Source organism: Diadema antillarum, unplaced genomic scaffold (genome assembly GCF_040938485.1).
Source record: "Diadema antillarum isolate AM-2024a unplaced genomic scaffold, OU_Dant_1.0 seq00000079_RagTag, whole genome shotgun sequence".
NCBI lineage: Eukaryota > Metazoa > Echinodermata > Echinoidea > Diadematoida > Diadematidae > Diadema > Diadema antillarum.
Window position 1 is genome coordinate 470531 of NW_027271172.1, and position 23451 is coordinate 493981.

At 38.8% G+C, this 23451-nt stretch overlaps 1 protein-coding gene across 1 annotated transcript; it reads right to left on the minus strand.

Annotated features, from left to right (window-relative positions):
- Positions 1–9482: 9482 nt before the first annotated feature.
- On the minus strand, positions 9483–22461 carry LOC139726071 (integrator complex subunit 15-like). Its single transcript, XM_071637154.1, has 6 exons — positions 22419–22461; positions 19538–19764; positions 17671–17907; positions 15876–16038; positions 14010–14567; positions 9483–9633 (listed from the first exon to the last, which is right to left on the minus strand). Exons 1-6 carry the CDS (start codon positions 22459–22461, stop codon positions 9554–9556), a joined length of 1308 nt encoding a protein of 435 aa, XP_071493255.1. The 3' UTR covers positions 9483–9553.
- Positions 22462–23451: the final 990 nt, after the last annotated feature.

Sequence of the window (23451 nt, forward strand, 5' to 3'; positions counted from 1 at the left end):
CTAGAATAACACCTCGAAAACAGTTATTATTGCTTTCAAATTTGCAGACAGCTATAAGGGGGACAAACTTTGATGAGAGGAAAGACCTCAAGGGACAAAACTGGAATGAAATTGGAACTTATTTTGATTCTAATGCTGCTATTAGAAATGGGAAGAACATGTGCCAATGCTTATCACAAGCCTCTGGAAACCATGAAGCTAATGCGGAAGAAGTATACTCCCCTTTGTTTAATAAGTCGATTGGTGATTATTGATGATTTATGAAACTGAACAACAAAAACAACAAAAAAATGAATATGCTAAAAAGAAAGCAAATACCGCAGGATACAACGAATTGCTGATGAAAGAAAAGATGGGAAACAAAGTCATTTCAGTTATTATCAAACAGTACTTGTTGATAAAATACGTGTACGTTTGTAGGAATCTAATGCGGAGTATACTGTTAAAAGGGAATCAAACCCAAAAATTAAACGTACATGTGAGTTGAGTGAATACAACAACTGGTATACAGTGTAGAACAAATAAGTAAAGAATTCTTTTTTGAATTTTTCGAGTTTCGGTGCCGCCATCGCTGGATAGGAAGACTACTATACATTTCACGACCTTACTGTATTTCTGTACGAGGATATTATAAAGAAAATAGAAAGAAAATTCCACAATATTTTCATATTTAAAGTACACATGCCGTCGACTTCTTCATGATATAATAACATTGAGGGCAATATCATTCCCCTTGGTTTCTGAAAGAGGTAAGTCAAGTGCTCTTTCATTACGCTATAAAAGTGAAATATGTTAAATTTCCTTCATTCTTCTTTATATTGTTTATAAGACGCCATGAATTACAGTATAGTCTTCTCATCCAGCGATAGCGGCATCGAAACTTTAAAAGTTCATAACCTTTTTTTATTACGGATTGTTTAATTTTCATGAAAGGACAAGTTCACCTTCATAAACATAAGGATTGAGAGATTGTAGCAATATTAGTAGAACACATCATTGAAAGTTTGAGGAAAATCGGACAATCCGTTCAAAAGTTATGAATTTTTGAAGTTTTTGTGCAGTAACCGCTGGATGAGAAGACTACTGCAGTGTAAGAATAACTCAGATGTCACATGCGTACAACAATATAAGGAAAATACAAAGAGAATTTCACAAAATTTCATATTTTGAAAAAAAGTACACATTCCCTTGACTCGTTACCGACATATGTTATGGGTAATATTATTCCCCCTGCCTTTAGAAAGAGACAAGTCAAGTGGTCTTTTATTATGCGAAAAGAGTGAAAATATGTTGAATTTTCTTTACATTTTCTTTATACTGTTGTACGCATATGATTCAGAAGCTGCAGTAGTCTCCTCATCCAGCGGTTCCAACACAAAAATTTTAAAAATTCATAACTTTTGCATCGATTGTCCAATTTTCCTCAAACTTTCACTGATGTGTTCTACTTATATTGCTGCAATTTCTCAATCCTTATGTTTATGAAGGTGAACCTGTCCTTTAAGCTTTGCTGATGTGTCGTAATAGTAGTATTAACATACAACTGTACCTGTTAACAACGGCGTAGCCAGGATTTCATCTTAGGGGGGGCGGTTAGTCTGCGAGGGAGCGAAGCGACCGAGCCCGAGCGAGCGGAGCGAGCGAGGGGGGGAGGGTGTGGGAGGGGGGTGTCCCCCCTCCCACGGTAAGAACCTTTTGCATTTTGATGTTGTAAATGGTGCAATTTGATGCATGTTTTTGCGCGTTATATCGACGTGAAACAGTCCCACTTGTTTAAGGTAGCAGTTTATTTTGATGTAGATTATTATTGAACAATTTGCCTATAAAATGCTATAAGTTAAATACACTTCTTGTATTAATTTTTTTCACTGAATATCATGGACGCGACTGAACCCGAGCAAGCTGAGCGAGTGAAGGGGGAGGGGAGGGTGTGGGAAGGGGGGTGTCCCCCTCCCACGGTGAGAACTGTTTGCATTTTGATGTTGTAAATGGTGCAATTTGATGCATGTTTTTGCGCGTTATATCGACGTGAAACAGTCCCACTTGTTTAAGGTAGCAGTTTATTTTGATGTAGATTATTATTGAACAATTTGCCTATAAAATGCTACAAGTTAAATACACTTCTTGTATTAATTCTTTTCACTGAACATCATGGACGCGACTGAACCCGAGCGAGCGGAGCGAGTGAAGGGGGAGGGGAGGGTGTGGGAGGGGGGTGTCCCCCTCCCACGGTGAGAACTTTTTGCATTTTGATGTCGCAAATGGTGCAATTTGATGCATGTTTTTGCGTGTTTTAACGAGTTGAAACAGTCCCACTTGTTTAAGGTTGCAGTATATTTTGATGTAGATTATCATTGAATAATTTGCCTAATGGTATAATTTAAATACACTTCTTGAATTACTTCTTTTCACTGAATATCATGAACGCGACTGAACCCGAGCGAGCGGAGCGAGCGAGGGGAGGGTGTGGGAGGGGGTTTCCCCCTCCCACGGTAAGAACTTTTTGCATTTTGGTGTTGTAAATGGTGCAATTAGATGCATGTTTTTGCGCGTTTTATCGACGTGAAATAGTCCCATCACTTGTTTAACGTAGCAGTATATTTTAGTGTAGATTATTATTGAACAATTTGCCTATAAAATGGTATACGTAAAATACACTTCTTGTATTAATTCTTTTCACTGAATATCATGAACGCGACTGAACCCGAGCGAGTGGAGCGAGTGAAGGGGGAGGGGAGGATGTGGGAGGGGGGTGTCCCCCCTCCCACGGTGAGAATTTTTGCATTTTGATGTTGCAAATGGTGCAATTTGATGCATGTTTTTGCGTGTTTTAACGAGTTGAAACAGTCCCACTTGTTTAAGGTTGCAGTATATTTTGATGTAGATTATCATTGAACAATTTGCCTATAAAATGCTATCATTTAAATACGCTTCTTGTATTAATTCTTTTCACTGAATATCATGAACGCGACTGAACCCGAGAGAGCGGAGAGAGCGAGGGGGGAGGGGAGGGTGTGGGAGGGGGTGTACCCCCTCCCAGGGTGAGAACTTTTTGCATTTTGATGTTGCAAATGGTGCAATTTGATGCATGTTTTTGCGTGTTTTAACGAGATGAAACAGTCCCACTTGTTTAAAGTTGCAGTATAATTTAGTGTAGATTATTATTGAACAATTTGCCTAAAAAATGGTATCATTTAAATAATCTTCTTGTATTAATTCTTACACTGAATATCATAAACACTGTCTGTTCAGCAGTCAAACAGAAAAAGCATGCACACGAGGGTGTAGATAGGGGCATATCCCCTCCCACACGAAGGTGATTTTGCGTTTTCAGACCTGAAATTCAGCGATCTGTTGCAAATTTTTGGTGTAATACTTTTTCATCGAAGTGATAAAATCACGAAATGTAGCTCTTATTCCGAATGTGCACCATCTGTGTGTATGTATAAAGTCTAGTGAGGTATATATAGAGGAAGGGGGATTCCTCCTCCTGCTCGCGGAGCTTTTGCGTTTTTAGAATTGAAATAAAGCGATCTGGGTATAGCCACAGTCTATACTTCTATGCATGGTGGAAGGGGGGGGGGGGAGGGGCGGGGGAGCAGGGAGAAGGCGTGGGCGAGTGTTATCCCCACCCTTCCCTTCCGATCGAGCTTTTGCCTTTTTAAGGTTGAAATTGAGATATCTCATCTACGCATTTTTGATGGAATCAACATTTGGGAAATCACACACACACACACACACACACACACACACACACACACAAAACTGATTGGGGGGGGCTGAGGGAGGAAAGGGTCGATTAAAAGGGGAAATTCCCCTTATACATGAGGGAACCTTGAGTTTTCGGAATATAAGTGATAAGTCTTGTGCACTCAGAATTATTCATAATTTTTTGTAAATCTAAAAAGTGTACTAAGCTAGGGAAAGAGGCACAGAGGGGGTGGGTTTGGGAGGGGGTATCCCCCTCCCAAGCACGAGAGATTTTGCATATTTTGAATTGAAATTCAACGATCTGGTGCACACTTTGAGTGAAATATTCAAAAAATATCTTATTTGATGAAAGGTTGCAAAGGAGACCCGCTTCATGTGCATGCATATACAGTATACGCGCATTTTTTTTCCGCCTCCCAAATCCCCGGTCCAAATCTTAGGGGGGGGGGGGGGCGATCGCCCCCATCGCCCCCCCCCCCCCCCCCCCCCTGGCTACGCCAGTGCCTGTTAAAGGTCCAGTTTACCTTTGGTAGCAGTGATTTGAAAAATGTTCAAGATATCACTTTTGATGCATATGTGTAGATCAGTTGCATCACAAAACATCCTATATAAGATTTTTGAAATAAAGCCTGAAATTTAAGGAGATATCACTATTTTTCTCATTAAACCATAACTGTAGATGGTTTAGTCTGGAAGCATTTTTATTATAACTATTGCTCATATTTTGTGTATTCAAGAATACTTAACATTGATTATACTGGTTCAAATTTCTACATTGGTTGTTTCCATCCCTAACTCACATTTTAGGACTATTTTGAAGCACTAATGCTGGGTTTTTGTCTTATCTGCAAATGGTAAATTATGCCTTTAACCTGCAAGTGGGCAATAAAGCTGCATTTCCTCATGGGCCACATAATATTTGCGTTTCATTCTCTTCTTAATCTTTCCGCCATTGTATTGTGATGATTCATCCAGTATGAAAGCTTGACAGTTTAATTAAAACTTTGCAAACGTGACCACAGATTGGTAGAATGAACAACACAGGAAGAATAAAGTGTTGCTAGACCGTGCAGAAACCATACCACTGCAATATTATGTTCACATGTGCGTTTACCTCTAATACCGAACTGAAGATTGGAATTATCAATTAAAAACAAAACAAAACAAAACAAAAACAGTTGATTGTTCTGTTTAGATTTTAAAACAATGTGCTGATATTTTGATGAAGTCCCTAATAAAAGCAATTCACCTATTACAGAAGCAAGGGTTCCAAAATCATGAAATATTCGATAGTAAAAGTAATAACACGTCAATAAATGGAGATGAATTAAAACCACATTAACTACTGGGCCATCATCACTAGAGCGCATGTCGTTCAAACACGACCTCAACTTCAAGCTAAGTGCATACACACTTCAGTAAGGGCATAATTAACACTCTACTGTGAAAGCCACGTGTTAAAGTGGCAGAATGATGATATGACTTTTGTATGGATGTTTGCCAGTACTCCGCGGCAATCTCTTCAACGACCAGTGAACAGCGTGCCCCATCGGTCATAAAGTACTCTATTGTTGTATTGAACAAGTAGTTTCGAGGGGGGACTCGTGTATCACTTTTGGTTTGAGAGCTGTTTCACCGAGGGGATGGCCGTCATTAACGTCTATAATGCTTAATTGTACGAGGAAAGACGTTTAACTTATTACGTGCCCCATAGCCATCTATTCAGCCTTCTATTATTCTGTATCCCCGGCGTAGCCACGGGGGAGCAAAAAGAAAAAAAGAAGACAGACACAAGACAAAACAAAACATAACAAAAAAAACATACCAAAACAACATAAAAAAATAGAAGGCAATATAAAAAGGAAATGCGTGTTTACGTGCTCGAAGCCAACGCCTATCATACATTTATAAAAAGTAAGATTATATAAATTCGTGCTATACAACGAAAATACCGAGGACTACACACTGTCAAGTGGATAAGCACTTGACATCCGTTCCAGACATCCTTCTCTGCATTTTTCGTCGTTTTAATGATTCTCCTCTCAACGCTCCTTTCGCTGCAAACGAGCTTGAAACGGCGATCAAAGCTTCTAAGAACTCATCTCCTTGGTCCGATGGAATCAATTATGTCAATGTTTTGCTCCCTGTAACAATTTGACTTAGGAAACCTCGGTTGTTCCACCCCAATGGAAGCACTCCTATCAAACGGGAAATCCAGTCCAAATATAATTTAGTCGAAATACACATGTTGTAGTAAAATATTATGAGTTCGACAGTATAATTTAATTTTGATCGAAATCGGATGAAAAATAAGGAAGTTATGACAATTTGAAGTTTCGCTCTTTTTTTTTTTGGGGGGGGGGGGGGGGAGACAGTTCTTGAACAGTCAATATGAATATGCATATGGCAAAGTAGCGTGCCATTCCCTCACAACTTACCATATTATTATAGTTTGTACATAATATTTTGACATTGCCAGTTTTTCATTCAAACGCAATTATGCCCAAGGCTCAAATCCTCGTATATTTATGTAAGTGATCACTATTCTGAAGTTATTCAGACATGCAGGAGTAACATCATGTTTCAGCCTTTTTTTTTTTTTTTTTTTTTTTTTTTGGGGGGGGGGGTGGGGGGGGGGGGGGACACAATCAATGGAAAATTGTTAGGGTATGACATGGTTACCTTATATATTTGCATATTCATATCCACTGTACAAGAACTATTTTGCAGAAATCAGCAAAATTTCAAAATGTCATAACTTCCTTATTTTTCATCCGATTTCAGTCATATTTTTACCGTTGAACTCGTAAGAGTTTACTCTTTTTTTTATCAGACTAATTTATATTTGTACTGGATTCCTCTTCAAGTCCATAAATCCTGGCAAAGACAAATACTCTATTAGCTCTAAAACCCCAATATCTCTCACACTCATTGTATATAAACTAATTGAGCCTATGATTGCGTTTCCCCCCTTTTTTTTTCATAGTGAGGGGTGCTAAAGAGCTAATGCTACTTTACATCATAATCCCGGTGGGGCCATGGTTATCACATTTCAGACCACCATTGACAAAACGGAATGGACGCGAGAAAACGCCGCGCCGGGGGAGGATGGGCAACTGTGAGAGGCCGTGATTGCCCTGGATGACATGACAGATTTGGTTTGAAATATCATGCATGTAGATAGACAATTCTGTTTTATGCATCAGTATTTTCTTTTTTCTCTTTCACACTATTCCTTCCTGCATTGAAATTGGCTCCAAAACATTTGATAATTATATAGGCAGTTCTAGAGTACATAAGAGTTTCTTTAAAGTTTCTAGTCTTATACATGTAAAATGTGGAAAACACAGTGGTTTGTAAACGATATGTCATTGTTAAGATATCTGAGTTACTTTATTATATCCAAAATATCAAAAGAAAATTTTTGATTTCAGGCAATTGTCACTGCTACTGCACTTTCAAGTTATGGATTTAATTTTGATTTGACAGAGTTGAAATCGGGTTCATAGCTGAAAACAATTCAAGATTGTATTCAGCCGATATGTAAGCACATATGTGATTTAAATTGGTTGGTGGCTTGGCCTGCTTGCTAAGCTGATGATCTTTTTTTTTTTTTTTTTTGTTTTACTGTGCTTGTCTGTGGTTTTTGATGATACAACAGGGCTCGAATAAGATAATCTGGCTCGAATACTCGTAACCCTCCTTCGTGATACAGTAACAACAAAATTTAATAGTGAAAATAAGAATAGATACTTTACAAAACTACAGAAACATGTTTTCTGGAATGTAATATACCAATAATACATTCCATTTTCTGTTCATGACTCTATGAAAGATTTTAGTCCCTATTTATTCCAAAGAAAACTTTCCGATCTCCTCTTGAGTACTCTATGCCACTGCATACATCTACCGTTTTTATCTGTCATTCCTCATTTCACTTTCTCTTCCACGGTTGACAAAAAGTAAATCAATCAATAATGCAATTTAAATCTCTCTCTCTTTCCTGCTCTGTGTGGGACTGTTCGTGTGTACATGTATGTGTTATAATGTGTGTGCGTGTATGTTCATTGTACCTGTGTGTGTGTGTGTGCGTGTGTGTGCAATCATGGACCTATAACAACCTGTTGTTGTAGGTCTATGGTGCAATGTAGAGAGAACAAAGAGACATTCAATGCATACATCCCAAGCATTAGAATCACCACAATCTTTATATCATACAATATGATTTTTCTGTTAGTACTCTATGTTCGCTTGCACTTTATGTCGAATTGCAAAATAATAATAATAATAATAATATAATAATAATAACAATAATAACAATGATAATAATATTATTAACAATAATTATTATATTATTATCATTACTAACATTATCATTATCACTATCATTATTGTTGTTATTATTATTATTGTTGTTATCATTATTATTATAGTTGTGTTGATATTGTTATTATCATTATTATTATTATTATTGTTGTTGTTATTATTATTATTGTGTTGTTATCATTATTATCATAGTTGTGTTGATACATGTATTATTATTATTATTATTATTATTATTATCATTATTATTATTATTATTATTATTATTATTATTATTATTATTATTATTATTATTATTACTATTATTATTGTTATTATCATTATCATTATTCGACACAACACATGCACAGCAATCTGACCACTCAGTACCAGGAGGCATAATCTTCTCTCATCTGTTTGGTGGCTCAGTGTCTGCATCTGTATCTTGCGACACCACCACCAACATCGATACAGAAAAGTATGGCCTTCCTGCGATTGAATCAACAGCTCCAACACACCATACCATTCCCATCTCACAGCATGTAGCTGAACATGTCACAAATTCTAAAGTTCCTATGCTGTTCCTATGGCTGATGTTTATCGTCCCTAATACAGTGGCCTTTCGTCACAAAAACCACTGACACAAAAAACTTTCACGAGATTTTCTTAAACAGTTTTCTTGATTCTATGTTTGTAAAAAGCTTTTTGCTCTATTGTTTTAAGTTTTAAAAAAATCAACTTAACACTGACAGTAAGTTTCAATGGGCATAACGAGTTTGTAATAACAAGAATATGATGTATACAGTCAACCTAGAATGATAACACTAATAAACCATCAAATTTGTATCAAAATGTATTTGTTTATTTACATATAATATATACAAAGTCTAGTGTTGTTTGTGTGTGTGTGTGGGGGGGGGGGGGGGGGGGGTTGGAGGTATTGAGCAATCCTGAATTTGTTCAGCTCCTCACAGGATTATCAAAGACATGTCCATGCAATGCAATGAATGCCCACAGCCACTTGAATGGTAATACATATAGCAGCACATTCATTTGCTACTACTGCACACCATGTTCTTTGTTTCAAGCCCACGACGAATATCCTAGGCATGCAGTCCAATGTTAGAATGTTGTTTTTCCTCCTTTCCTGTCATTTACACAGCATTTATTGTGCAATGGTTCACACTACGTTGAGCATGCCTCCATTATCTGTCCCGGCACATTCACGGCTTTCTCTGTTGCCATAGTGACACCCCCTACAGGGTCCAGCCACACATTCTTTTCAATGATTTGAAACAAGTTGTACAGGACATTCTGTACCACATGCCTCTCCTTCCGACACCAATCCCAGGCTGATTTCACAAAGACAGTCTTTCCTAATGTCGAGCTATTCGTAGCTGAATCCGTAGGCTCCAGTGGCCTGGCGTCTGTTGGGAGTCTGCCGCTTGGAATCTTGAATTTCGCTCCTTTTCTCTCTCTCTCTTCCCTTCAGAAGTGGGATAAGCAATGTCCATGTCCTGCCCATGGGCCACTTAGTGAATCAGGATGGCAGCTCACCGTGAAGAATCAGCGACAACAAAGCATTGGATGGTAGGTCCTCACAGAGTGGGATGACTTTATCTGGAGGAACACACAACAGCAAGAAAACAATACAAAACAATATGATATAATCAAGAGCATGATCACAGAAGTCCTCTCAAATACAAAGGCTTGGAAACTAATTTGCATAGTAAATTTATCAATTACTGGGAAGCATGGAATGTGAACTAAAAACAAAAGTAAGTACATCATTTTTTTCAAACTAAGCAGAGCAATCGTGGCAATATCTCTACTACTCACTTTCTCTCACGAAATCCTCTCAAAAAGTTTTATTTTTACCAAAGTTTGTTCTGCAGTACTTTTTTTTTTTGGGGGGGGGGGGAAGAGGGGGGGGGGGGGGGACTGACACTCTATAGTGCTCTGACTTGAATGAAGGGAAGTCTAAGACTCTTCCTCAAGCTGAAGAGTTTGATTCACCATGTTCATTCAATGATAAATATCCCACACAAACCTGGCCAGTCCTGCACAAAGTTCATATGAATTTCAGAATCTTGTTAAGATTTGGTTATCATAGAACGGGTTGAGAAAATTTTAAAAACTCATTTGTCAAGAACTGTGCATTGATTTTTAAACAAGCTATCATGCATTTGTAGAAAGAGTGTATGCACTTAGCCAGAAATTGGCTATTGGCTCACTATCCATGCATCCAGTATATCTACTGCAGATAGAGTATGTATCAGTATGCACCGGATGCATGGTACAGCTAGCCATACATTTACAGCGAGCCAAAAGGAAATACATCCAGTAAATTTGCAATACATCATTAATTATTGAACACATGATTAATATGAAAATTGGCTTCTGGGATAAAAACTGTCCAATGTTCTGTAAAACAGATGATGTCCATGTCTGTTCACGAATGAGTAGGAATAATGTTTAATTAGTTTAACAATTCCATGATAAACTTATGACTATAGGTTTTCCCACACAATTTCATTAAATTTGCATTCAAATTACTGAAAAGGCATTCAAATTCATGCAATTTTTGCCACTGATACTCTCACAGTTTATTTTAATTTTTTGAGCATTCAATTTCGTTTCATGTCATTCTTTTCAGATTTTATTTCATTCAGTTTAGAAAGAAATTCATTCAATTTAATGACTCAAAGTTGACATTCAATTTCATGCCAGCTAGATAGACATTCAATTTCGTCCCAAATACAAGTTTCAATTTCATTTACAGGAATACAACTTTGCACTTTGAAATAAATCAACGTAAGTTCCAAAGCATTTCTATGGGTCCTTTCTTATTATCTCTCTCTCTGTCATATATTGGATTACTGTATACAATTACATTTTAATTTCAAAGTTTCATTTATTCAGCTTATTTTATTGTAGTGTCTGTATAATTTTGTCTTCCAACTTCAAATTACCCCCTTAGAGTATCGATGTAACATTATTAAAGGGAATGGCTATCTCTTAAAGGACAAGTTCACCTTCATAGACATGTGGGTTGAGTGAATGCAGCAATGTTAGTAGAACACATCAATGAGAGTTTGAGGAAAATCGGACAATCCGTTCAAAAGTTATGAATTTTTAAAGTTTCTGCTCAGTCACGGCTGGATGAGAAGACTACTATAGCTTGTGATGTCATATGAGTACAACTATATAAAGAAAGTATAAAGAAAATTCAAGATATTTTCACTTTTCTCACATAATAAAAGAACACTCGACTTCTCTCTTTCAGAAGTCAGGGGGAATAATATTACCCCTAACATAAGTCAGTAACAAGTTGAGGAAATGTGCACTTTATTCAACAAGAGACCCGCGGGTCTAGCGCTCACCTGAGTATCGCAAGTTCACCTTTCACGCAGTCACTAATCTAAATTATTCACAGCTCTACCAAAATTTGACCAGGCACTCTCAAGTAGAAGATGAAAATGTACAATAAGGTCCCATTTTTTTAAAGATTCCTTAATTTGGGGGGATTGGGGCCCCCTGGGGCCCTCTGGGTGGGGCATGGTGCTCATTTTGATAAATTGTGATCCTGATCCCCTAGGGATGCTACTTGCCAAGTTTGACGAAAATCCATCATGAGGTTTTCAGGAAGAAGATGAAAATGTACAATTTAGGCCCCCATTTGGACCTTCCCAACCACCCCCCCCCCCTCCCCGAGGGGCACCCCTGGATCTCCTATGAACAAACTTGAAACTACAGTCATTAATGTACTCACTCATAGTATTATCTTAGCTCTATAACTTCTGATACTAGAGAAGATTTTAAAAGATTCCTTCATTTTGGGGGTGTGGGCCCCCCGGGGGCCCCCTGGGTGGGGCATGGTGCCCATTTTAACAAATTGAGATCCTAACCCCTTAGGGATGCTACCTGCCAAGTTTGGTGAAAATGGGTCATGGGGTTCTCAAGAAGATAAAAATGTACAATTTAGGCCCCATTAGGATCCCTCCTCACCCCCCTCCCCTGGGTCCCAAGGGGGGCACCCCTGATTCTGCCATGAACAAACTTGAAACTACAGTCATTAATGTACAAACTCATAGTATTAACTTAGCTCTATCACTTATGGTTCTAGAGAAGAAGATTTTTACAGATTCCTTAATTTTGGGGGGTTTGGGCCCCCTGGGGCCCCCTGGGTGGGGCATGGTGCCCATTTTAACAAATTGGGTTCCTAACCCCCTAGGGATGCTAGCTGCCAAGTTTGGTGAAAATGGGTCATGGGATTCTTAAGAAGAAGATGAAAATGTACAATTTAGGCCCCATTAGAACCCCTCCCCACCCCCCTCCCCTGGGTCCCAAGGGGGGCACCCCTGATTCTGCCATGAACAAACTTGAAACTACAGTCATCAATGTACTAACTCATAGTATTAACTTAGCTCTATCACTTCTGGTTCTAGAGAAGAAGATTTTTACAGATTCCTTAATTTTGGGGGGTTTGGGCCCCCCTTGGGGCCCCCTGGGTGGGGAATGGTGCCCATTTTAACAAATTGAGTTCCTAACCCCCTAGGGATGCTACCTGCCAAGTTTGATGAAAATCGGTCTTGGGGTTTTCAAGAAGAAGATGAAAATGTAAAAAGTTTACGCACGACGCACGACGGACGACGGACGACGGACGACGGACGACGGACGACGGACGACGCACGACGCACGACGCACGACGCACGACGGACGCCGGACGAAGGGCGATCGCAATAGCTCACTTGAGCCTTTGGCTCAGGTGAGCTAAAAAGTCAAGTTTTGTGAAATTCTCTTTTTATTTCCCTTATATCGTTGTACGCATGTGACATCATACACTGTAGTAGTCTTCTCCTCCAGCGGTGATTGTACAGATATTTTAAAAATTCTTTTGAACGGATTGTCGGATTTTCCCCAAACTTTCACTGATGTGTTCTACTAACATTGTCGCCTTCACTCAATCCACATGTTTATGAAGGTGAACTTGTCCTTTAACATTTCAAATTCAATCATCGTAAGTTACCATGCATTTCTAGGGGTCCTTTCTTTTTTTTTTTTTACTGTGATATATTGGATTACTGTATACAATAACATTTTAATTTCAAAGTTTCATTTATTCAGTTTAGTCTATTGTACTGTCAGTATAATTTTGTCTTCCACCTTCAATTTACCCCCTTATAGTATCGATGTAACATTAAGGGAATGGCTATCTCTGAAAATTTTGTCTACATTCAAATGTACATTTTGATTTCATTCCTACCCTCTCGGTGTCCATATCTATACGTTGCCACAATCGGCTTAGCTATAGACTTGTGTCACCCAAGGGTTTTGCCAGTGATAAAGTCTTGCTGGTTTTCAAATGCTTTGCCCATAAATTCTGTCCGTATTTGAGATACTCATGTATACTCTTCTCTAGCAGTGTCAATGTCGTGTATGAATATAATGTACATGTACAATGTATGTTTTTCAAAGAGGAGTTATACAAGCTTTCATAGACCCTATATTAGCTCTTACAAGGCAAAAGTCTCATTTCAAGATACATTTTGTTTGCGTATTCAAGTAGATAAGAAACTACAAAGAACACTAGAAAAACAAAAACCACTGCCCATATGTTGTAAATGTTTGCCGTATCGTGAAATTGAATTCCTTAACCTTCTTCACAACGATGCTGATGGGAATTTGGATGTGTTGCACGTGCATTAATTTGAATGCCCTTTTTACACATTTATTTGAGAAACTTTTGAAATTGCATGCTCATTAAATTGAATTAAATGAACTAATTACTTTTTTTAATGTTGACCTCGGTGATCATTCAAATTCACTCAAACTTGAATGATCGCCTTGTTAAATCGAAAGCAAAACTGATGAAATTGGGTGGGAAAACCTATACAATTCCTACAAATGTACTTAGACCTGTGCATCACTTGAACACTATAGCATTCTCTGCATATGAAATGAGCTGGACAGTACTACAAGTTTAAACTAAGTACCTTTGGTCACTGGCAGTGTCCCTGTTGCCATGGATACTTGCAGGAGTTGGGCAATCCTCTCCACTGCAGTCTGCACTGCCTCCTCGCCAAGCTTATTGTCCTGAATGGTGTGTACGGTTAGCATTATCACACTCTCAATGTCCGACAGGGTCAGGACCCCGACTTTCGACTTCGCCTTGGACGTCGTCGGACCGCCTCCAGACTTCGTATCATCTGATGCAAAGAGCACCTGCAGAATGCCAAGATGGAGCTTGGAGAAAAGCAGGGCGTAGTCGTGGAGGGACACGCCCTTGGCAAGAGTCTTTTGGATGGCGGGGCGGTTGGCGTCCAGGATGAGAGGGGAGAGGACGCTCTGCCAGATGAGGCCCGGGAGGGGCCCAGTGCCGGAGGGTTCGTGGGACGTCTTGTGGGAGGGGTGGATGTGGAAGGCTGGGATGCGAGGGGGCGGGCTCTTATTGCAATGGGTGTGGCTGAGGCACATGCTGGGCTGCTCCCCGATCCAGTTACCGATCACCTCCAGCTGGCTTGGTGGGATCAGCTTGATGGGTTGAGATGTACCTTACGAGAGATGTGATTAGGGAAGCCGTATCAGTGAAAAAATGACTCTTGTTTCAACGATTGAAGGCTTAAACCAGGTGAAAACAATATTCTATTTCTGTAAGTCTTCAAGCTGCAATCACTGTCTGAAGACACACTGGGGACACAAAGTCGCATATCTACGTAGCAATAGTGCAAACTTACATGTTTGAAAGACCCGAGAAAATGACATTCTCACAAAAATTCAGTACGTCTCAGCCTAAATTACCCAACCTGCACTGAGTAAGTTCTGTGGATAAACATCTTACCTTAACCCTTTGGTAGTTGCACAAGTATGATCATCTCATCACATAATACATTTTGTTTCGTTTTGCTTTTAAATTTATGGATCAAGATCTGGTGTCCTGGATCACTACCAAAATTTAATCATCTTTTCCTTGTGTCATTATTAACTATTCCTGTAATTTTAATCCAAATCCGTTCACAACTATGAGTTATTTTGCAAACAGACAAACCAACACCTGAAAAACATAACCTCCTTGGTCGAGGAAATAAAAGTCGGGAACACAACTTGAAGTATTCTAAACTTTTCATCTCAAAATACTCCAAAACAACTCCTTATCCTGGCAAACTGTATTGTTAGTCATACAAGCTTATTGGTAGACCATTTTCATATACTGCAAATTCAAAATGGAGAAAATGATTTTTGAGTCCTTCTGATAAACTTTGTTTCACTATTAACCCGTTTCTTACGGGAACCTGGTATACCAGGTTCCCGTGGGAGCAATTGATGAAGATGAAGACAAAAGTACCTGCTTTCGTGGCCTAAATTCATGTTTCTTTGTGTTATAAAGTCCCGAAAAATGGGTTTGATAAAAAGGTTAGAGTTTATTCTATCAGCGCTTGTTCTCTTTCTGTTGGAAGAATTTGTACATCACAGTATTTTTTACCTTTGTTCTGATTTAGTTTGCCCTTGCTCTGCTACAAAACTCGTATGAACATGTACATTAACAATCAAAGCTGATCACAGTGGATATCTGTGTTCACTGACCCCAGTCATCGCATTCTGGTGCCTGATTTGTGTAGAACAAAAGAGTCTGTGAGCCCATCAGCGCACGCTCTATTCATACATCCCACCCGATCGATATTTCTTTTGTTCAAGGGCACATGTAGTTGACCATGGGGAGGGGATGCATGCACCGCTTGACTGCTTTCGCACAGGTGGATTACCAACATGTCAGTTCTTTGTCGACGGGCAAAAAGAATCTCGTTTGGGGACATTGAAGGTATTTAGAGAATTGGGGAAGGAACAGGTTATTTATTTCTTACTCTGGTAAGTGTTGAAGTGAGACATGAGAGCAGTGAGAAGGTGGTAGGTGAACTGGGGAGACATCTTGGCGACAGACTGGATGGCAGCCTGCGTGCCTGGCACCAGCTCGCAGAAGTCCGTCATCACAGAGTCGGCCAGGCTGATGCTGTGGCCAGAGCAGTCCTAAGGGAGCAGTTCACAAGAGGGCCATCATAGGGTTACATAATGTGTGAAAAAAAAAAAAATGATATATTTCAATCTTTTTCACATCTATATTGAGACAGTTACTTCCACGAAGTATTTTCCAATCTTTCACTATTCTAGAGCATGCCCTATTGACCTGTTCATATTTTTAATATTCATAAGCTCCTACATTTTTCATATACACTTTGTTGTATACATATATTTTTTAACATATGTGACTGAACTCTTTTTTTTTCCAGCAAAGGCTGAAGGAGGAGGGGGTGGAATCTGCTACCCCCCCCCCCCCCCGTTTCTTTGTTTGTTTGTTTATTTCACAGTCACTTCCAAACCGAAAAAAAAATGCTCCTTGGTCTTTCTTGACTTCTGAGACTTGTGTCTTAATCATCTTTTGATCCTACATGTAATACATTTTGAAAATGGTTACTTTACAGTTGTGAACACAGTGAAAATGAAATATCCAACACATGAATTAGCAGAGAGCAAATAGCTGTCTGATTTTAAAAAGATAGAGCGAAAAAAAGTTATGGCGGATCCAAAGGGGGGCGTACTGGGCGCACGCCCCCTCTTATATTTTTTGTTCAAACAAAAGAAATAAAAAGAAAAAGATGGGGGGGGGGTGTCCTTTGTAAAGGCACCTCCCCTTTACGGAATTCTTGGATCTGCCCGTGAAAAGTGTAACACACGCGGATATTCAATGTGTGATTCCACACAGTGTTCCAGTTACTTTGAATAAACAGAGTAAAATTGAACTAGAAACAGAATTAAAGGTGTCCAGTCAACATTGTCAGATTCAACATGAAAATTAAGGAATTTCAAAGTTTCATGTCTCTGCACAAAAGAGTTTATTCTATGAAATCACATACTGTACCAAGCACGTTAGATGAGGCAATGTGATGGCCTCATAAAGTTACTGTAAAAGTGGAAATTTTTGTAGTGTTGAAATTTTTGTGTATTTCGTATGACCAGAAACTGGCATGAAAAATGAAAGCACACAAATATTTCTCCTTGCTGTACATTTCAGTAGTTCATGTCTTGATTCTGTGGAATAAAAAAACGTGCAAAACTCATCTTATCCAGTTGAGCACCAAAAAAAAAAATACTTACGTGAAAATATTCACTTTTACAGTACTTATAAAGTCCTCACATTGCTCTACACACATATCTCCACTAAATTTTCCTTCTTAAGGGAAGTGGAAAAGCAAACATTTAATTTGTCCCATGAAACTGTTTCTTGTGTTGCAATATCAAACAGATAAAGACTTAGGAGATGCTGTTATTGCTAAATTGTTGTCCAAAAACATGATTTGCACACTTTTTTTGTGTGTGAACAAATAAATGCAAGAACTGAGAGATAATGGAAACGTCACATTATCTTCTGTGCATATGCTGTCAATGTCAATGACAAACATCATTGTTCTGTTGAACATGTGTGAAAATGGAAATTCTGTTAGTCTCTTTTAAAGACAGATTTTGATGCAACTTCCATCATTCTGCTTATCTGATTCAATCCATCTTCACATTAAAAATTTAATTTGAAAATTGTATAGAATGGCACCTATACTACACTAATATTGTCTGCACGATGCGAGCACTGGTAATTCCTGATAATACCTGATTGTAAAGCCACACGGCTGCACAATCCAACACATCGTGGCATCCGACGCTGATCGCCAGGGAAACGAGTCGCATCATCGCCTTGCGCCGCTGCTCGTCCGCATCCTTCAGTGGGTGCCCGCTGTTGCCGAAGAGGGCGTCGAAGACGTTGTGGGTGGTGGCGAGCTTGCCGTTCTCGTGGAAGAAATGGCACAACTCCTCCAACAGCTGCAACTCCTGCACTGCAGTCATTTGCTGCATAATCGGCACAACCAGACATCACAGTTTACTTTAACCAAAGGATATCTTTTTTTTTCACAAGAATGATACAGTATGCCTGACATTTGTCAACACACTTGTTTACACTGAAATAAATGAAAAATGTGTTTGTTTAAAAGAAACCCAAACCCAAAGAGAAATGTGGATTGAGTGAAAGCAGCAACATTAGTAGAACACATCAGTGAAAGTTTGAGCAAAATTGGACAATCATTGCAAAAGTTATGAATTTTTTAAAGTTTTGGTGTTGAAACCACTGGATGAGGAGACTACTAGAGGTTATGACATATATGTGTAGACAACAATATAAAGAAAATATAAAGGGAATTCCACAAAAATTCCTTTTTCATGAAAATTACGCATTCCATCAACTTGATACTGACATATGTTAAGGGTAGAAATTATATCTCATGCTTTCTGAAAGCAGTTAGTCAAGTGCTCTTTCATTATGCTAGAAAACTGAATTTTTGTGGAATTCCCTTTATATTTTCTTTATATTGTTGTCCACACATACACTTGTATGTTGTTGTTTTGTGTTTAGTGGCGTTTTCCGTTTTCATTAGAATATTTACGCCAAACACCGCTCTATAAATTTCTTATCCTTTTCTTTATTTTTTTCCACACAAAGGGTAACATATTGTAATGAGAGTCCTTGGTCAGCTGTCGGTACGTATATTTGCCTGCTTAATGTGTCATAACCTCTAGTAGTCTCCTAATCCAGTGGTTTCAACACCAAAACTTTAAAAATTCATAACTTTTGCATTGATTGTCCAATTTTCCTCAAACTTTAACCGATGTGTTCTACTAATGTTGCTGCTTTCACTCAATCCACATTTCTCTTTGGGTTTGGGCTTCCTTTAAAGAGTATTTGACACATATGTCCACAGTTAAATGGGATGGCTAGTAACTGATCAGTTGGAAACAGTGGGAATGCTGGGGAATGATTGTTCTAGTTCTTGTGGGATTCATTTAAGAGTACATTATATATATCTATTGTTGTGTGAAAATTATTTGCTTCAGAACAGTCTCATATTCAAGTTATGTGCAGTTTAATGCCCCGTCACTGTACAGGCATGCTAACCTGGAAACATTAAACTGCACATTACTTGAATATGAGACAATTCTGAAGCAAACAATTTTCACACAACAATAGATATACTGGGTATAATGTACTCTTAACCCGTTCCGTACTGAATTCTGAAATGCCCATAGACTTAATACGCAGGCCACCAGGTTCCCGTACGCAACGGGTTAAATGAATCCCACAAGGATTGGATCCCCCAGCATTCCCACTGATTCCCACTGATCAGTTACTAGCCATCCCCTTTAAAGCCTGATAGTATACATTATTGTTGGTAATTTGCGGGTAAACTTTTAGAAGCATGTGTATTTTCTTTCCTATTCCTGACTGCTTTAAAGAATTACTAAATCCTACAAAATCCTTTTACCGGTATGTACACGACTTTGAACAATGTTACTCTATCTATGATACATGTATATAGCAATGAATGATACAAAGAAGATCACATCAGAAAAAAAAAAACCCACAAAACAATGGCAACTACCAATAATCAAATTGGTACAGTTAGTATATTAGCCTGTCTTTTACCATCAGATTCTTCTCTGCCGATCTGTAAAAGATGAACTCCTGAATGAGCATCTTGACGTACTCCTGGTTTGGGAACTTTCCCGGGGGGAAATTCTCACATTGTTCAAAGTACTGGTCCAGCCAGATGAGGAGCGTGCGGGTGGCTCCTGGGAAGCCCATCTGTCCAAGCATTGACCGCAGCTGTGGGATCCTTTGACCGATGTCCGAGTACCAGAGGCAAACATCCCCTAGAAACAGCAGAAATACAGAGTTCATATTAGTCACTGATCAGAGACAAAAAGTTGTCACAAATCTCTGACATGCAATGCACTCATATGATTATATCATCTGAAAAAAAGTAGAAATTACACGGTGCGTAACATATGTCCCCGCCGGAAGTAGCATTTAGTGGCAAAATGTACAATATAGGTAAAAAACCAAGGTCAAAGGTCAAAATTCTGTGTAGAAGTTTTGAAGCCCTCACCTAGTGCCATCACAAAAAGCAAACGGAATCGAAATCGGGTTAGAAATGGCGAAGGAGTAGCATTTTGAAGCAAAATGTACAATATAGATCAAAGGTCAAGGTCAAAGGTCACAACTGAAATTTTGTGTAGAAGTTTCAAAGCTCCCATGTAGTGCTATCATATAAAGCAAACAGAATCAAAATTGGCTCATAAATGACAGAGAAGTAGCAAATTGAACATTTTGATAACGCATGGACGCAGACAGACAGACGGACGGACGGACGGACACACGGACACACACACATACGGAGCCCATTTCATAGTCCCCTGCTCGAACTCGTTCAGCGGGGACAAAAACTTATCAAATGTAATACATCATTTCCATTTACATGAAACCAACAGTTTCACTAAGCAGTAACACATTAACACAAGTCTGAGTGATGGAAAACACCACACACACACACATACACACATAAATATGATGACATAAATGGTATCCCGGGGTACCAAATGAAAATCAGCCATTTTGTTGAATTATTTATTTTTCTAAAAGGTTGTATCCCTGGGTTGCCAAAAAGTGAAAATTATTTTGGTGCTTAAGCTAGCGGCGCTAGCCACTACACTGCAGTGCACTGAAGCACACGCTATTGCTAGCACAGCGTGCCATGCATGCATCGTATAACATGCAGTGGCATGGGAGTGACTATGTACACGCACACACAGTGCATGCATTTCTCTGCGGCTGTCCTCGAGTGGACGTGAGGTGGCTCTACACAACGCGGTAACCCGTGGTACTACGGTACCCCGGGGTAACGCATGATGCATCATACATAGATAATTGTAAATTACCATCTACTAAGTACTATTCTATAGACCTATGCAGTTGGCGAATTACGAAGAAGGGGTTTAAATCTTAACAGAAAACCAGTCAGTGATGGTGAATGAACAAGTCCCTGCCCCCCCCCCCCCCAACAACAACAAAGTCAGTAATTTTGCATCATAGCAAAAACATGATGTACTAGACTACTTTAACCATACAATCATCTGTGAGACTAGACAGGGCAACCAAGGGGTTTAGGGGCTATGTACTTTTTTCTACCTGACTTTTACACTTTTGACATATACAATGTAGTTACAGAAATATTTTGACACATTCCAGCTTTTTAATGATGCCATAGTAAACCACAATCCGACGATCAATATTGATAATGACATTATTGCTATAAATACAGTGTATTCTCAGATATCTCCAGAAATCGCATACATGTAGTTACAATGTGTACTGATTCGCTAATCACTCGCTATTCCTAATACGAATGCGCATGTATGCCTTCTATACGCACATCATCTGCCACAGTTTGCCAGCCACTCCAACAGAAAACTGGCATCTATCTATCCTGGGCCCCATTGCGAGAAACTTGAAAAATCAAATGCAAGTTCCCCAAATCTTATTCTAAACAGAAGTTCATTCCAGAGAGGATGTTTGGGTGAATTTGGTTCCAGGAATATGCAAATATCAAGTGCAACTTTGATGAATCAATTGCAATTTTACATTTGATTCTGGTGATAGGCCTACAGTACTTGTGTTTGACGTGAAGTCCATCACAAGTCAAGTTTCTAGCAAAGCATGGCCTCTGACTGACAGGCCGTGTCCGGCCAATACGCCCAATAGTAATACTTCTGTAACTAAAGCCAGCACATTCTGATGGTGACAATTCATCACATTTGCTGGCTACTTTCAATGTCACCAGAATGTGCATCTCCGCCAGGCAGACAGGTTTATACACGTGATGAGAGCAATTCTCGAATTGGTATTCATTATTTCTCTGTGCATTCGGCAATGATCATTGCAACAATTTCCTTATTTATGGCCAAATTGGCATGGAAATGACATCGTAGAGAAGCTGAAACACATGAAAATACATTACCCTGGCCCTGTAACCCAAAAGCCCCTAAACCCCTGGATTGCCAAGACAGATGATCATGACAGGAGTTGCACTTTTCTCAAGAGCATGATTTTTGTTCACGTTCACGTGAAAAAATTTACCAACAAGTGATGCAAAAATGGTAGAGCTGCTTATGAAACTCATAACAAGATCTAGTTAGTGTGTAAGATGCATCAGTGCTTGAGAAGCAACACTTTTCTACTCGGAATTTTAGATGATCTGTAGAAACTTCTCACTTAACAACTTATAGAAGCTACACGGTTTTCGTAGACCTGTATTTAACAGACCATTTACCCATACATTATTTGATACATGTGGGACTACGGCATAGCCCTAACAGTGTTAGATCTTTCTCCTCATTGATAATGCACCGCGCAACTACATTACAGCATTTTTAAGACTATTAGATACAAGGCAATGTAAGCTAAATTATTAAATTAACACGCTGGAAGTAAATCAATCCTGGTATCACTATCAGAAAGTGAAGTTTACCTGCACTCAAGATCCCACTCTGCTCCTCAATGTAAGCTGCCATGTTTCAGATCAAACGAGTGATGAAATACAGATGGCGCTGTTAAAAAGGCTCTGATTCTAATATTCTTCTCATGCTCGGGGTATACTAGCTCATCGTCCAGTTGGTCGGGTAGTTTAAATTTATCAGGTATTTCGTGTTCTAGAAGAGTATTGAAGTAAATTAAGTTGGTTTCCACCTTGATTTTTTTATTTCAATTTGCCTAATTGCGCATAATCATTTAATTGGCATGATATGTACATTATGTAATAAATTCACTAATCGTAATCCAGAAAGGGGTTTTCTATGACGAGGAATCAATCATAACGACAGTACTTTCCATTTTGAGATGGTTGCTCCCTTGGCAAGCTTTGGCAATTTTCTTTATTAGTTTAATTAGCTTATCAGCTAATTAGCATAGGCCCTATGTAGTAGTTCCTAGTTTCAGTCAAGGAACCCTGAAAACACGGACAATACAACTAAATAAGTTGACTTATTTTTTGTATGTAAGAATGTACACATTTCTTAATACCTTAAAATAGTTTAACATCATAATAATCAAAGTGTGGATCGATAGTGTCTCTTAATAATTCTCCAACTATAGGTCTGTAGAATAAATAGTAGATGGTCTGTCACAATGATTATTTATATTTGTGTGTGTGTGTGTGTGTGTGTGTGTGTGTTATTTTTGTTGTGATATTACAGATTTTATCTACGAGCTAAGATATTGTTTGTGATCCCCTATGATGCCTTATCACAAAACCCCATCAGCACGGCATTTTGTATTTCACGTGGTTCTGGTTTGTTTGCTTGTGGCTGTTTGTCTGTTTTGAGGTTATTGCTGTTGTTGCTTTTTTCGTCGACTCCCAGCATCAATATCGAATACTTTCATACATGCGTGAAGATCAATGTCAGCATGCCCTTTTTTTTTTTTTTTTTTTTTTTTGTTCGTTTGCTTGTTTGTTTGGCATTGTCCAACCCTGTCATTTACTGATCTCAGATTACTTTTGAGGC